The following is a 14940-nucleotide window of genomic DNA, read 5'->3' on the forward strand; positions in this document are numbered from 1 at the left end:
GAGAGAGAGGTAAAACTTTCCTAAATTCCTGCTCGTTTCTCTGTTTGAAGTTCCCTAGTTAACACCAGACCAGAGAGAAAAAAACCCCCTCAAAATCCCCCCAGCCACGAGTGAGATCTCACATTATTGCCTCTGACAGCTCTCATTCCTCAGGCACTTTCTTTTTCCTTCCTCAAAGGAGGAGGGAGAAAAAATATCAAAGGTTTCCAAACCTGAGCACCTTCTGAGAGTGCAGAATGCAGCCCCGTGTCGGGAGGGATGCTCTGAGCTGGGAAGGATGGATGCAATCCTTGGGAACGGTTACATGTGTTTGCCATCGCTCTTGCCTTGGGCCCTTGGAAAATGTTTGTAGCTCTCAATTAATCTCATTAGTTTGGAAATAGATGGAGGGGCGGGAAATCAAAATAATTTCATGGGGAATTCTCTTGAATGGCTTTTTAAAAACATTGATAATTGAGAGAGGTGGTGGTGGTGGAAAACATTTTAATGGCGCTGAAATCAGCGGAGGGGGTGCAGTAAGGAATGTTCAGGAAAAGCCTCGTGTGAGGGGCCTTGGGGACAGGTTTAGGACCCTCAGCCAGGTCCCTGGGCTTTGATAAGCCCTGGGAGAGCCCTGCTGGCCATCATTGAGTCAGTTTTTCATTTCTTTTGCTGCTCTTCCGAGTTTGCAGGCTGGGAGGGGTCGGTGATTCCTGCAGTTTGCTCTGGCTCGCTCACTGGCTGTCCCCAGGGTGTACAATATTTACAATTACTCTCCAATACCTATCACCTATGTTAGACAGTGAGCTTCTACTCCAAACCAATCCAAAAGTGCCACCATCACAGCAGAAGATGGAGAACAAGAAGAAGAAGAAGGACAAAGGCTGGACATGCCAAGTTCCCTCCATCTTTCCCCCTGAACCCCCATTCTAAAAACCCCAAAAACCTATTTTTCACCCTGTGATAAATTCACTATCATTCTACTTAAACTTTCGTGGCTCAGAATTCTTCATATAAGGTTGGTAATTGTGTTTTCCAAGGGCTCAGTCACAGTCACAGGGGTCTGGGGCTCTGTGCCAAGGTCTCTGAGCCCCCTGACAGGGTCCTGAGGAATTTCCTGGGCTCCAACAGGAGGGCTCCATGTGGGTCAGACCCATGGCTGGCTCCCACAGTGCCATGGAGCTGTTCAATGGAACAGGATCCGCCCTTCTCCACGCCCAGCCCTTGGCACAGGGCAGCCTTGGCTCCCATCCTAGAGGAGAAGAGCAATGCCCTGGGGCAGTGTGAGCACAGCCAGTGTGTGTCCTGCCCCCAAATATCCCCCAGAGCACGAGGAGAGCTCAGCTGGGAGGGGGAATGGGCAGCATGACCCAATTTATGTGGGTTTCTGTCAATAAGGCTGGCACTGCTCCCTCTGAGCTTTGTGAAATGATGGGCCTGGAGCAGCTCCCAGAGAAGGGAATTTCTCAGCGCAGCATCCCCTGGGAGGAGGGAGCTGCACCTCCCTCGTGTGGTTGCTCCCCTGCTCATCTCCATGGGGTGTAAGAGAGAGGAGAAATCCCAAATTTCAGCCTTGGAGCTGCTGGTTTGGACCACCCAGCCTTAATTCCTTGTAGAAGCCTTTATCACCTTCTAGAAGCCTTTATTCAAGGAAGAAACACAAATCCTCTGGTACCCTGGGCTCCTCCTGTGCTGGAAGGAGAGGGAGGCATGGAAAGGGAGAAGGAAGAGGAACAATTTTGTCAAACAAACAGAAAATAAAACAAAACAAAACAAAACAAAAACACAAAAAAAACCCTAAAACATAAACAAACAAAAAACCTCCCACTCAGTCTCCATGGGGTGGAATAGAGAGGAGAAATCCCAAATTTCAGCCTTGGAGCTGCTGGTTTGGGCCACCCAGCCTTAATTCCTTCTAGAAGCCTTTATCACCCAGGGAGGAAACCCAAATCCTCTGGCACCCTGGGCTGGAAGGAGAGGGAGGCATGGAAATGGAGAGAGCAGAGGAAAAGCTTTGTATAAAAAAAAAAAAAAATCAATAACAAAAAAAAAGGCAAAAAACCCCTAAAACACAAACAAACAAAAAAAGCCCCACTTAGTAGTTCAGAGCAAACTTTGTACTAGTTGAAGATCTGACCTTGTGTTCTCTCCTAGGAACAAACAAGAGCAGAATGAGGATCATATTATTTTGCCTGAAATTTGGAGTGGATCAGACCCCTGCTGTTGCAAGCCCCTGCAATGAATGGCTATAAACAAGATGCATTTCCAGAGGATGAATTAAACACTGAGCCTGAGTGCTGACTGTGTTTCAGAGATGTTTATTTGTCCTTGCTGCCTCTCCATGAAGAGTTGCACAAGGACTTACTAAATTTTAACCTCACATTGTTCCTGGGTAAACAATGTCCTTTATCGAACCTCAGGAGTGCTCAGAGCTGAGATAAGCTCAGGTTGGCTCTGCTCTCTGGAGCTTTCAGCCTCTTGGAACCAGCTTCCCACAGACCCCAGGGCATCCACATCATTCCCAACAGCCTCCAAACCTCCGGCAGCTTTCTGCATTTTTATGCCAAAAAAGTCTTTTGAGAGAAGTGGAACAAGTTTTATCTCAGCTCCTCTCTTTATTTTGGAAAGAGAGAAGGGGGCAAACCATGAAAAATTGGTGATAAACTGTCCCAGGAGAAGTCCTACATGGAGCAGGGGGTTGGAATGAGGTGATTTCCAGTCTAAACCATTCCATGGTTCCATTTGCCTCTGTCCATCCTCCTCCTGCCCATCCAGAGTGGAAATAGTGAAGCCTGGAGAGCTTCCTCCATCCCAGCCCTCCCTCTGTCCCTCCCAGCATCACTGTGAGCACACGCACACACAAAAAAAGGCTGAAAAGGGGTGAATTTCACTGCAGACTTTCTGTCTGCTTCCACTTCCACAGCCTGCACAGCCTTGTGCTTTTGGACCATCTGCTGGCGTCCAGTGGGATGGGGACTCAGGGCTGCACAGCCACCAGCATCCAAGCAGGAAGAGCAGCCTGGAGTGCAGCATTTCTGGGGGAAAAAATACTTTTTTCTGCTCAGGAGGGAAAAGCTTAATGAAAGAAGTGTGAAAACCAACCCAGCTCCCTTTGCCTTCTCTCCCCTCCCTGCTTCCAGGGGTGTTTTGTGGTGTTTCCCCCACGTTGGGGGGATGCAGCCACAGGATGGGAGATGCTGAATGTGACTCTCCCAAAAGAAGGATCTGTGCCTTGTAGAAACATTTCTGAACTCGTGTTTGTTCCCTCTCCTGGGTCTGGGCAGAATGTCAAAGCCTGCTCTGAGCTGGAAATATTTTAAGACTAGCACTCACTGGAGACTGAAACAATGGCAATTCTTCAGCTACTGAGGCTTTTATAAAAGGGCTTTTGACACGGAGGCTGCTTAGGGTTGGGGGTTTTTTCCTTTCATTTTTTTTTTTTTTAGTTGGTTTTTCTCCCAGAAAACACTGTGCTAGTGTCCTGTGTGTGCTCATGCACACACTTTTGAGTGTGCAAAATAATCCCTGTGCTTCCAGGGGGGGCCAAAGGTGGGAATGCCCAGGAGATACCTCCAGCCCTGCTCCAGTGAGGAGGAGGAGGCAGCTCACACGGGATCCAGGCAGCGATGCAGGAAGAAAAAGACATTTTAGAGTAAATGTCAGCTTTTGCGTTTCTGGGTTTGGGGCTTTTTTTAAATACGTGGGTGGGACTTTTAATGCCCAGATGAAGCTGAGATGGTTTCAGTCTCCAGGGCTTATCCAGAAGATTCACACAAACACTATGGAAAGTGTCTCTTTGCTCAGGGAGGATGAAATTTGACACTGCAGAGATTTTAACCCGGTGTTGCGGCGAGGAGCCTCGGTGGTTAGCGTGTCATATCTGATAAAGGCTAATCAGCCCTCCTTCAGGCACCATTCCATTCTTATTTCCATCTGCTCCCCATGCAGATTGTGCTATCTGTGATATGGACTCACAGGCAGGGACTCACTGCAGGTCCTGCTCAGGAATCAGAGGGTCAGCAGTGGAGAAGGACACTATGGATCCCAAAGCAGAACCTCTGAAAACAGCCCAGGAACTTCCCAAACCAGAACCCTTGAAAACAGCCCAGGCAGCTCCTGTGTAAAACAGAACCCCTGAAAACAACCCAGGTACCTCCCAAACCAGAACCTTTGAAAACAACCCAGGCAGCTCCTGTGTAAAACAGAACCCCTGAAAACAGCCCAGACAGCTCCAAAACAGAATCCTTGAAAGCACCTCCCAAATCAGAACGCCTGAAAACAACTCAGCCACTTCCCAAACCAGAACCCCTAAAAACAACCCAGACAGCTCCTGTGCAAACCAGAACCCCTGAAAACAGCCCAGGCAGCTCCCAAACCAGAACCCCTGAAAAGAGCCGAGGTACTTCCCAAAGGAGAACTCTTGAAAACAGCCCAAGCAGCTCCCAAACAAGAACCCCTGAAAAGAGCCCAGACATCTCCCAAACCAAAACCCCTGAAACAGCTCCCAAACCAGAACCCCTGAAACAACCTGGGTACTTCCCAAACCAGAACCCCTGAAAACAGCCCAGACACCCCAATCCTTGCCTGGAAACCAGCAGCCTCCAGCACCAGTTTGCCCTGGTGTGGGGATGGGATCCCACTGGGCAGCAGGATTCCTGCCCAGCCCCAAGCTCTGCATCCCCTGGCCCCAGTGCATCCCTCCCAGGCTCCTCTCCCTGCCTGGAGCCTCCTCCCCAATTATCCTGCTGCTGTTTGCTCAGGCCGTGTAGGTTTAGCTCTCCAGCCTCATGTGCGCTGTGTGTATAGGGAAAGATAGATCGTCGCTGCTTTCCAGTATAAATCACATTCCTTACAACACTCCAAAGTAGCATTTTCAACCTCAGGGTGCTAATAGGATCCAGCAGGAGAAAGAAATGTCAGCTAAGTAGCAGGCGCTGTTTGGAGAGTGCAATGGAGCTGATCCACAGCCCCCGGGCAAAAGGAGCAATCCCAGGGCAAAGGTTAAAGAGTTCAGGAGCACTTCAGCCTACTTAATTGCAACAGGCCTCTTACACGGTGTAAGATGGATGGCTCGGGCCGGCGAGGGGCGCACAGCGGGGCCGGCAGCATCGCCCGCCCCGGAGCGGCGGCAGGGCCGGGAGAGGAGAGGGATGGAGCCATGGAGCCATGGAGGCCCCGCGGCTGCTGCTCACCCCTCACATCTCCCCGGAGCGCTGCTGGGGGTCAGAGCTGTGACAGCAAACCCTCTGGCCATCAGCTCTGTCCCATCTGTATCCTTCAGCCATCAGCTCTGCCTCATCCTGATCCTCAGGCCCTAAACTCTACCCCATCCCAATCCTCAGGCCATCAGCTCTGCCCCATCTAGATCCTGGGGCCATAAACTCTGCCCCATCCTGATCCTCAGGCCATGAACTCTGCCCCATCCCTATCCTTGGGCCATGAGCTCTGCCCCATCCCAATCCTCCAGCCATCAGATCTGTCCCATCCTGATCCTCAGGCCACGAACTCTGCCCCATCCCCATCCTCTGCCCCATCCCAATCCTCAGGCCATAAACTCTGCCCCATTCCCATTCTTGGGCCATAAACTGCCCCATCCCAATCCTGGTGCCCTAAACTCTGCCCCATCCCAATCCTGGGGCCATCAGCTCTGCCCCATCCTGATCCTGAGGCCCTAAACTCTGCCCCATCATGATTCTCCAGCCATCACCTCTGCCCCATCCTGATTCTCAGGCCATGAGCCCTGCCCTATCCCCATCCTCAGGCCATAAACTGCCCCATGCCAATCCTGGGGCCCTAAACTCTGCCCCATCCTGATCCTGGGGCCGGCAGCATGAAGCACAGGGATTATTTTGCACACTCAAAAGAGTCTGCCCCATCCCGATCCTCAGGCCATGACTTCTGCTCTATCTCCATCCTTGGGCCATCAACTCTGCCCCATCCCAATCCTGGGGCCATCAGCTCTGCCCCATCCCAGATCAATGGGAATTTATACTGGAGAGGGCTTTTGCAAAGAGCTCAGCACAGGCAGATGAAAAACCAGTAGCCAGAACAACTCCAGCTGCCAAGGAAATGTTTCCTGCTCCCCTGAAAATCATAAGGAATGTTTTGAGGGGAAAGAGGGGGAATTGGGTACTGCTGCTGCTCTTGTAGCTTTTCTTCTAGGATTTGTTTTCTGATTTCCTTTCATTTTGAATCTTCAGAATCTGAGGGTGTTTTGTATCAGTCCCAAGGTGTTTCTCTTGGGAAGGCGCCTCAGATAATATTTTTAGTAGAGTTTTGGCTTGTTTTCTGACACACCTCTGAGAAATGTCATCAAAAGCCTATGTTTTGCATGGAAAAGGTCTTTTGCATTATTTTTTTTTTTTTCATCTGAAGAAAAAAAAATAGAATAAAACTATTTTTTCCCCTTTCTCATCGGGAGGTTTATGCTGTTTCCCTGGTGATAAAGACACAGGGCTGGCTCTTGAGACAGATGCGTTTAATAACTCCCAGCTCTGCCACAAACCCCCGCCATGACCTTGGGGATGCATGGGGTGGGATTTTGCTCTTAAAGCTCCTGTTTGGCTGGGGGAAAATGTCTGAAAATTCTGCCCCGTTGTTTTCACCCCGTCCCTCATCCCAGAAACTACCCCTGGTGCTGGGGATGCCCCATCCACCCATCCCTGAGCCGGGATGCTGCTGCTCCATCCATCCATCCATCCATCCATCCATCCATCCATCCATCCCCGAGCCGGGATGCTGCTGCTCCATCCATCCATCCATCCATCCATCCATCCATCCATCCATCATCCATCCATCCATCATCCATCCATCCATCCATCCATCCATCCATCCATCATCCATCCCCGAGCCGGGATGCTGCTGCTCCATCCATCCATCCATCCATCCATCCATCATCCATCCATCCATCCATCCATCCATCCCCGAGCTGGGATGCTGCTGCTCCATCCATCCATCCATCCGTCCATCCATCCCCGAGCTGGGATGCTGCTGCTCCATCCATCCATCCATCCCCGAGCCGGGCTGCTGCTGCTCCATCCATCCATCCCCGAGCTGGGATGCAGAGCGAGGGTGGAGGATGCCCTCTCGTGGGAAGAGCGGGGCTCAGCCGAGTTCCCGATCCCCTCGGGGGCATGGGGAGACCCCCAACCCTGCGTTCCCCCTTCCCCGGGATGCTGCGGGTACCCCCAAATCTCGGGGAGCAGCCTCGTCCTCCCCATGGGGGCATCACTGATACCTCCACAGCATTCAATACCTTTTATTGAGAGGTGTGGTGGTTGTGAAAGATGTGTATTTTATGTTTGGCTTTTCACGAATATTCAAATGAATATTATATGTGTTGTGTATTAGAAAGAAATGCTGTATTAATTGTCTAAAGTAGTGTGTTAAATTCATATTTTATGGTTGGCTTTTCACAAATATTCAAATGAATATTATATGTGTTGTGTGTTAGAAATAATGCTGTATTAATTCTCTTAAGCAGTGTGTTAAATATATTTTTAGATGTGAAAAATTCGTATTTTATTGAGAGAGGTGTGGTGGTTGTGAAAAATGCATATATTTTATGATTGGCTTTTTGCAAATATTAAAATAAATGTTAAATGTGTTGTGTGTTAGAAAGTAATGCTGTATTAATTCTCTTAAGCAGTGTGCTAAATGTAGTTTTAGGTTATAACAAAATGTTAAAATAGAAACTGTGCTATGTAGAGTACTTTTTTAAAAGAAAGGACTGGCACTAAGATAGCAGCCACAGGACACCTGAGTCTTTCAGAGAAAGGGAATTTATTGCCCCATTATCAGGAGAAATGAACTTCTTCCCGCCCCGAAGGAGCTGTGAGGATTCAGAGGAAGAAGCTGACACTGCCCAGACAGAATCCTGTGTTTGAATGGAATTTATGCATCATGGATGAGGTGTATGAATATGCAACAGGCTGTTGCTTTTAAGGGTTAATCCTTTGTTAACGTGGGTCCTTTTTCAGGCTCGTGCTGCCCAGAAAAAGGTACCCGGACATCTGTAACTCTTTGTTTCTATTGTCTCATATTGTCCTAATTCAAATTGTCCAAATTATTATTACTCTAATTGCATTACTATTTTTATAACCATTTTATTACTATTAAACTTTAACAATTTTAAAAACAAGTGATTGGCGTTTTTCACAGTGGCCTTCGCCGGAATCCCAGGACAAGGGGAGAGATGAGAATCTTGACTCCATGTTTCAGAAGGCTGATTTATTATTTTATTATATATATTATAAGAAAATTGTATATTAAATCTATGCTAAAGAATAGAAGAAAGGATTTCATCCGAAGGCTGGCAAAGGAAGGGAATGGAATGATAATAAAATCTTGTGACTGACCAGAGAGTCCAAGCCAGCTGACTGTGATTGGCCATTAATTAAAAACAACCACATGAGACCAATCCCAGATGCACCTGTTGCATTCCACAGCAGCAGATAACCATTGTTTACATTTAATTTCTGAGGCCTCTCAGCAGAAAAGATCCTAATGAAAGGATTTTTCACACAATATCTCCGTGACAGAGAGGGGCCAGGAGGGTGGGCATGCAGGGGCAGCGATGGGGGTACCCCAGCTGCCAGCGCCCAGCCCAGGATCACACCCCACATCCCCCAGGCCCAGAACGGGTGCTCAGGAGAGGAGCAGGGCAGCCAGGATGCAGGGCAGCAGCAGGGGCCCGGGCCGAGGCCGGGGGGCTCCGGGGCACGCGTTGCACAGGTCGGTGTCGCAGCAGTGGATGCGCACCCCCGGCAGCTCCTGCTGCTGGCAGTGCCGGGAGGTGGCACAGCCGCTGGCCAGGAGGATGCCCAGGACCACTGCAAGGCAAGCACAGGGAGGGACGTCAGGGAAAATGTCACTGTAGGACATGGAACAACGCCACGGGAATTCGCTGCTCCGTCCCAGGTAAAAAATGCGTCACAGACGTGTTTAATGAAAAATCCTTTTGCTAGGATTTTTCCTCCTGAGAAGCTGAGAGGCCTCAGAAACGAAATGTAAGTAATAATTATCTGCTGCTGTGGAATGCAACAGGTCCATCTGTGATTGGTCTCATGTGGTTGTTTCTAATTAATGGCCAATCACAGTCCAGCTGTCTCAGACTCTCTGATCAATCACAAGATTTTATTATCATTCCTTTCTATTCCTTTCAAGCCTTCTGATTAAACCCTTCTTCTATTCTTTTAGTATAGTTTTAATATATAATTTATTTTAATATATAATTTTCTTTTAATATAATATATATAATAAAATAATAAATCATCCTTCTGAAACATGGAGTCCAGATTCTCATCCCTTCTTTCATCTTGGGACCGCTGCAAACACCACCACAAAAAGGGACCTTTATTTCCTGACTCCAGCATTTATAAACTTCCCAAAATGACAGCGGATTTGAGGGTGACAGTGCCACCTCTCTGATGACACTGGACAAACCAACAGTTCATCGAGTTTCTCCTCCTCCATAAAAGAATGCAAAACAATGAGTTATTTACAGAAAACGTGTGAGAAAGTTCACTACAAGAATGTAAACATCAGAAGGTGTGGTGGTGCTCACAGGGGTCCCAGGATGAGGGAAGAGATGAGAATCTTGACTCCATGTTTCAGAAGGCTGATTCATTATTTTATTATGTATGTTATATTAAAAGAAAATTATATACTAAAACTATACTAAAAGAATAGAAGAAAGGATTTCATCAGAAGGCTTGAAAGGAAAGGAATGGGATGATAATAAAACCTTGTGACTGACCAGAGAATCTGAGACAGCTGGACTGGACTTGATGATCTTATAGGTCTCTTCCAGTCTTGAACTTCTGTGATTCTGTGATTCTGTGTGACTGTGATTGGCCATTAATTAGAAACAACCACATGAGACCAATCAAAGATGCACCTGTAGCAGATAATCAATGTTTACATTTCATTCCTGAGGCCTCTCAGCTTCTCAGGATAAAAATCCCAGCAAAAGAATTTTTCACAAAACACGTCAGTGACGAGAAGGCTTAGAAAATATTAAATTTCTAATTTTTAAAAAAATCAGGGTGACAGGTTTGGGGCTGAAGAAGGGCTGCACTCACCGCTCTCTGTTTTAATGCAGAACCGGTGCTTGAAGCCCTGGTGGCTCTGGGAGCAGGTGATCACCTCAGGCTTGGAGCACCCCATGTCCACGTTTTTGGTGCCAACCACGATGTTGCAGCCATAGCACTGCAGTCCAGACACTAAACAAGAACCAGAAGGAACACGGCTGGATTTTTATTTTATTTCATTTTATTTTTTCCCGGGGGGAAAAGGCTTCATCTCGTTCCGAGCCGCTCTCTACCGACGGCTTCGCAGCGCTCCCTGCCTTGCCAAGTCGCATTAAGCCCGAGCCAGGAGTTGCCCGTCACTGTTTACCCGGTGGGCCCGAAAATACAGAATCATCTCCCACTAGAGGTCAGTGCGAAATCAGAGATTAGCCGCAGATTTGAGCTGGGATCAAACTGTGCGAGCTCTGAAACAGGGGGTGGAAAGAGCAGGTGAAACCTCACAACCACAGACACCACCGAGTCGGGGCTCAAGGCAGGCTCAGAAACACCAAATTTTCACCAAATGTCTCCAGTTTAGCTGTGCTTGCTAGAAACAGCTTTTCCCTTTTTCACCAAATGTCTCCAGTTTAGCTGTGCTTGCTAGAAACAGCTTTTCCCTTTTTCACCAAATTTCTCCAGTTTAGCTGTGCTTGCTATAAAGAGCTTTTTCCCTTTTTCACCAAATGTCTCCAGTTTAGCTGTGCTTGCTATAAACAGCTTTTTCCCTTTTTCACCAAATGTCTCCAGTTTAGCTGTGCCTGCTAGAAACAGCTTTTCTTTTTTGCACCATTTTTCTCCAGTTTAGCTGTGCCTGTTTTGGCACTATTTGCTCCATAGGGATGGGTTTATCAGCGTGGCTTGGTTTTCCCCCTGATGTTATCACACAGGGTCTGTCAGGAAGGCAAACCTGCTTGGAAATAAAAGGGAAATCCTCCTTCAGAGCCACCGTGGTGCCTGTGACCCCGGGCCAATGGCCTCAGCGTGTCCCCAGGGCTTTGCACAGCTCAGCCCTTCCCTGCAGCCACTGTGTCTGAAAACTGCCACAATGGGAATTAAACCATTTCTCAGGTTCCTAAAAAAAAAACAAACAAACAAAACAACCCACAAACCAAAAAGCCTTGAAAGGATATCAATTTACACCATCCACCTCTGTTGTGGAGGTTAAGGCAACCTCTGTTGATTAATCAGGTTGCTGTTATTACCTTTCCTCATCTCTGAACACCAACCCAGGGACCTTCCTAGCCCTCCTGTGTTCCCACAGGGGGTTTTGGGGGCTCAAAATCTGCTCCCACAGGTTTGGAGCATCCTCACACAGCCAGGCACAGCAAGGGGAGTCCCTGCCCGGCCAAACCAGGGAATAGGAGCCCAAAGGATCACAAATCCTGGCACGCTGCCCTTTTGTACAAAACACAGTGACACCACTCCATCCTAAAATCACCAGCACGCAGCTGCACCACTCGGGAGTGCTCCTAAATTCACCCTGAGGATAAATCCCACCTGGGCAAGTCAGGTTTAGGAAGGATGGAAAAGGGTAAATCTCACCTGGGCAGGTCGGGTTTAAGGAGGATATAAAAGGGTAAATTCCACCTGGGCAAGCTGGGTTTAGGGAAGATGGAAAAGAATAAATCCCACCTGGGAAAGTAAGGTTTAGGAAGGATGGAAAAGGACAAATCCCACCTGGGGATATATAATAAAACTATACTAAAAGAATAGAGTATAGGTCGGGTTTAGGGATGGTGTAAAAGGATAAATCCCACCTTGGCAAGTTGGGTTTAGGGACAATGGAAAAGGACAAATCCCACATGGGATTGGTAGGTCAGGTTTAAGGAGGGTGGGAAAGGGTAAATCCCACCTGGGCAGGTCAGGTTTAGGGAAGATGGAAAAGGATAAACCTCACCTGGGCAAGTGGGGCTTAGGGAGGATATAAAAGGGTAAATCTCACCTGGGCAGGTCAGGTTTAGGGAGGATGGAAAAGGACAAATCCCACCTTGGCAAGTTGGGTTTAGGGAGGATGGAAAAGGATAAATCCCACCTGGGCAGGTCAGGTTTAGGGAAGATATCAAAGGGTAAATCCCACCTGGGCAGGTTGGGTTTAGGGAGAATGGAAAGGGTAAATCCCACCTGGGCAAGTGGGGTTTAGGGAGGATGGAAAAGGACAAATCCCACCTGGGCAGGTTGGGTTTAGGGAGGATATCAAAGGGTAAATCCCACCTGGGCAAGTGGGGTTTAGGGAGAATGGAAAAGGACAAATCCCACCTGGGCAGGCCGGGTTTAGGGGAGGATACAAACCGTGACTCCAGGGCACGGCCACACCAGCACTCACCCTCCGGCAGGACGAACACCACGGTCAGCAGCGACAGGATCCCATGGGCACCTCCAGCCATGTGTCTGCAGAGCAGGGGGGGCATCTCGGGGGTCCCCCAGAGCCCTGTTCACCCTATGAGCTCTGGGGGAGCGGGCTGACACCCCCTCCTCCCGGCTCCTCACCCAGGCCGTTCTGATCCTCGGTGCTGCCTCCTCACCTGCCAGCCCTGCCCGGGGTGCAGCAGGGACCAGACCTGGCTGCCCAGCCAGCCCCTGGCACCCAGGCTCCTGCTGTGGGTGTTGAATTTCTCGCTGTTCCTCTGGAGAAATTCCCCGACTCTCTCAGTCCGTGCACAGACCTGAGTGCGTATGTGCTACCCTCGGTTATTTCTGTCCTATTTCCTCTGTCCACGATCACTTCCCATTAATACCACCATGCAGCAGCTCTTGGAGAGAAATTCTCCCTAATCAAGATTTAGTTTTAAATCCACTTCAAAATCCTCTAATTCAGTTGGATTAGGCAGAAGGGGTTTGGGGAGATGTATGGTTTTACTTTATTTTTTTTTTCTTTTTTTTTTTTGCCTGTCTCTTTCCTCTCTGAGCTGTCTCATCTTCATGAACGGACCCACCGGCTTTCTGTGACATATTGTGCTATTTAAAGAGGAAAGGAATAATTTTATTAAAGAGAAAGCAGTCTAAACTAATTTTAAATCCAAGACTTGAGATCCTCTAACAAAGCACAGCTCTGGGGATGGCCCTGGGGTTAAGGGGGAAACCTGAAGGAGAGGCAAGAGGGTTTGAATGGAATATTTGTGTTTACATACCAGAAAATAGCTGCCTTAATAAAGCAGGGCGGGGGGGGGTTAGAGCTGATCTTAGGGCTTGGATCAGCTCTGGAGGGAGCTGGGGCTGGTGGGGCTTAGGGAGGGGACAGAGGGACAGCAGAGAGAGGGACTGAGCAGTGATGGCTCTGCAGGGCCAGGGTCACACCCTCATGGGACACCAGGGATGTCCCCAGCTGCAGGAGCAGGCCCCCAGCCCCCTGTGGGCCCCTCCAGAGCTGTCCCCACAAGCAAAGCCCCGGCTCTGAGCGGAGCTAATGGGACTTGGGGAGATAATGCTTACTAATAAGAGAGCGCGACCGAATGCGCGGGATTAAAAAATTAAAATGACAAAATAAGCAGCTTATGTAGCTCATCCAGCAACTGCCTGCTAGCAGCACCTGAAATCCCCCACCCTGGGCACCCCCAGCCCACCAGGCACCTCCTGTGCCAGCCAGGCAGGCTCAGAATTATCTCCAGCAGCATTTTTAGCAGGGATGCTGGTTCGTATTTCACCAAGAGGCAGCACAAACTGGCCCAGGGAGGGGCATCTACAGCTCAGGAGGGGCAGTTGGCACCTGGGAGAAGTGCCCAAGAAATGCAGCTCATGGATTTAAATCCCTTAAACCACCCAGGGTGTCTCGCTTGCCTCGAAACAATGTGATTGTAACAAATGTCTGACACAGTAAAGCCTGAAAGCCTGGGGGAGAAGGGGTAAAAGGCAGGAAATGGGATTGATTTAAACGCGTGCATAAATCAGAGCGTTCAATAAGGAGGGAAAACTAACATTTAATCCCCTAATAAACTCATCGGTTATCTGGAAGGGGCAGCCAGGAGCAGCCTGGGCTCTGTGGCAGCGATGCAGCATCCCTGGAAGTGTCCAAAGCCAGGCTTGCAGCAACCTGGGAGCGTGGAAGGTGTCCCTGCCCTTGTCAGGGGTGGGAACGGGGTGAGCTGTGAGGTCCCTTCCACCCCGAGCCGTTCTGTGAGTCTGTGATGCAGCAGCTGTGCACAGCTGGCAGGGCTGCGCAAACCCCTGGGCGCTGCACCTGGATCCGCAGCCTCATCCGAAAAGCGGCTCCTCCGCTGCTCCTTCCCACCGGGAACACAGCGGGAAGGTCCGGGAGGGTCGCGGGGGTCGGGGGATGGAGGCGGCATCGGTGGCACCTGCAGCGGGATGATGGGAGAGTCGTCCTGGTTTGAGGTATTGCAGTGCTCACTTAGAGAAGTGTTCGTCTGGTTTGATTCCATTGGGATACCGAAGAGAAAAGCCTTAAGAAAAGGCAAAAAAACCCACACAACCTTTTCCACTGCTCTCATATGTGGAACTTAGAACTCGTCAGTAGCGCTGGCGGAACTCGGAGCGATTTACGAGCTCCGTGGCAGCGGGAACGCCTCGGGAATGGGAATGGGCTCCCTCCTGCACCGCTGCTCCGGCTGCGGGAGATGCTCAAACGCGAGGGATACGCGGAGAGAATGCCCAAACCCTCGGGATATCCAGCGGGAAAGCTCAAACCCCGCGCAGGTTACGCGGGAAAGGGCAATCCCGCGCTGAGCTCATCCCCGCGGCACCGCCCCGCCGGGGGCGGGACTCGAACCCGCGACCCCTGGAGCGCCCGCCTCCATCAGCGAGGCTAAAGCGAAACCACGCCCCGCGCGTCACGGGGCAAGGGAAGAAGCTCCGCCTTCTGCGCGGTGATTGGTTAAATGTGATGAATATATTAAGAGGGTAGCGGAAAGTGCGCGTTTTAGCGATTTAACCGATA

General features: G+C 49.5%; 1 protein-coding gene across 1 annotated transcript; it reads right to left on the reverse strand.

The window, feature by feature from the left end:
- Positions 1-8625: 8625 nt before the first annotated feature.
- LOC131567018 (uncharacterized) lies at positions 8626-14425 on the reverse strand. The gene is made up of 4 exons (XM_058818498.1): positions 14224-14425; positions 12373-12477; positions 10062-10202; positions 8626-8810 (listed from the first exon to the last, which is right to left on the reverse strand). Exons 1-4 carry the CDS (start codon positions 14423-14425, stop codon positions 8626-8628), a joined length of 633 nt encoding a protein of 210 aa, XP_058674481.1.
- Between the last annotated feature and the right edge of the window lie 515 nt (positions 14426-14940).

The sequence above is a fragment of the Ammospiza caudacuta genome, chromosome 21, assembly GCF_027887145.1.
Source record: "Ammospiza caudacuta isolate bAmmCau1 chromosome 21, bAmmCau1.pri, whole genome shotgun sequence".
Lineage (NCBI taxonomy): Eukaryota > Metazoa > Chordata > Aves > Passeriformes > Passerellidae > Ammospiza > Ammospiza caudacuta.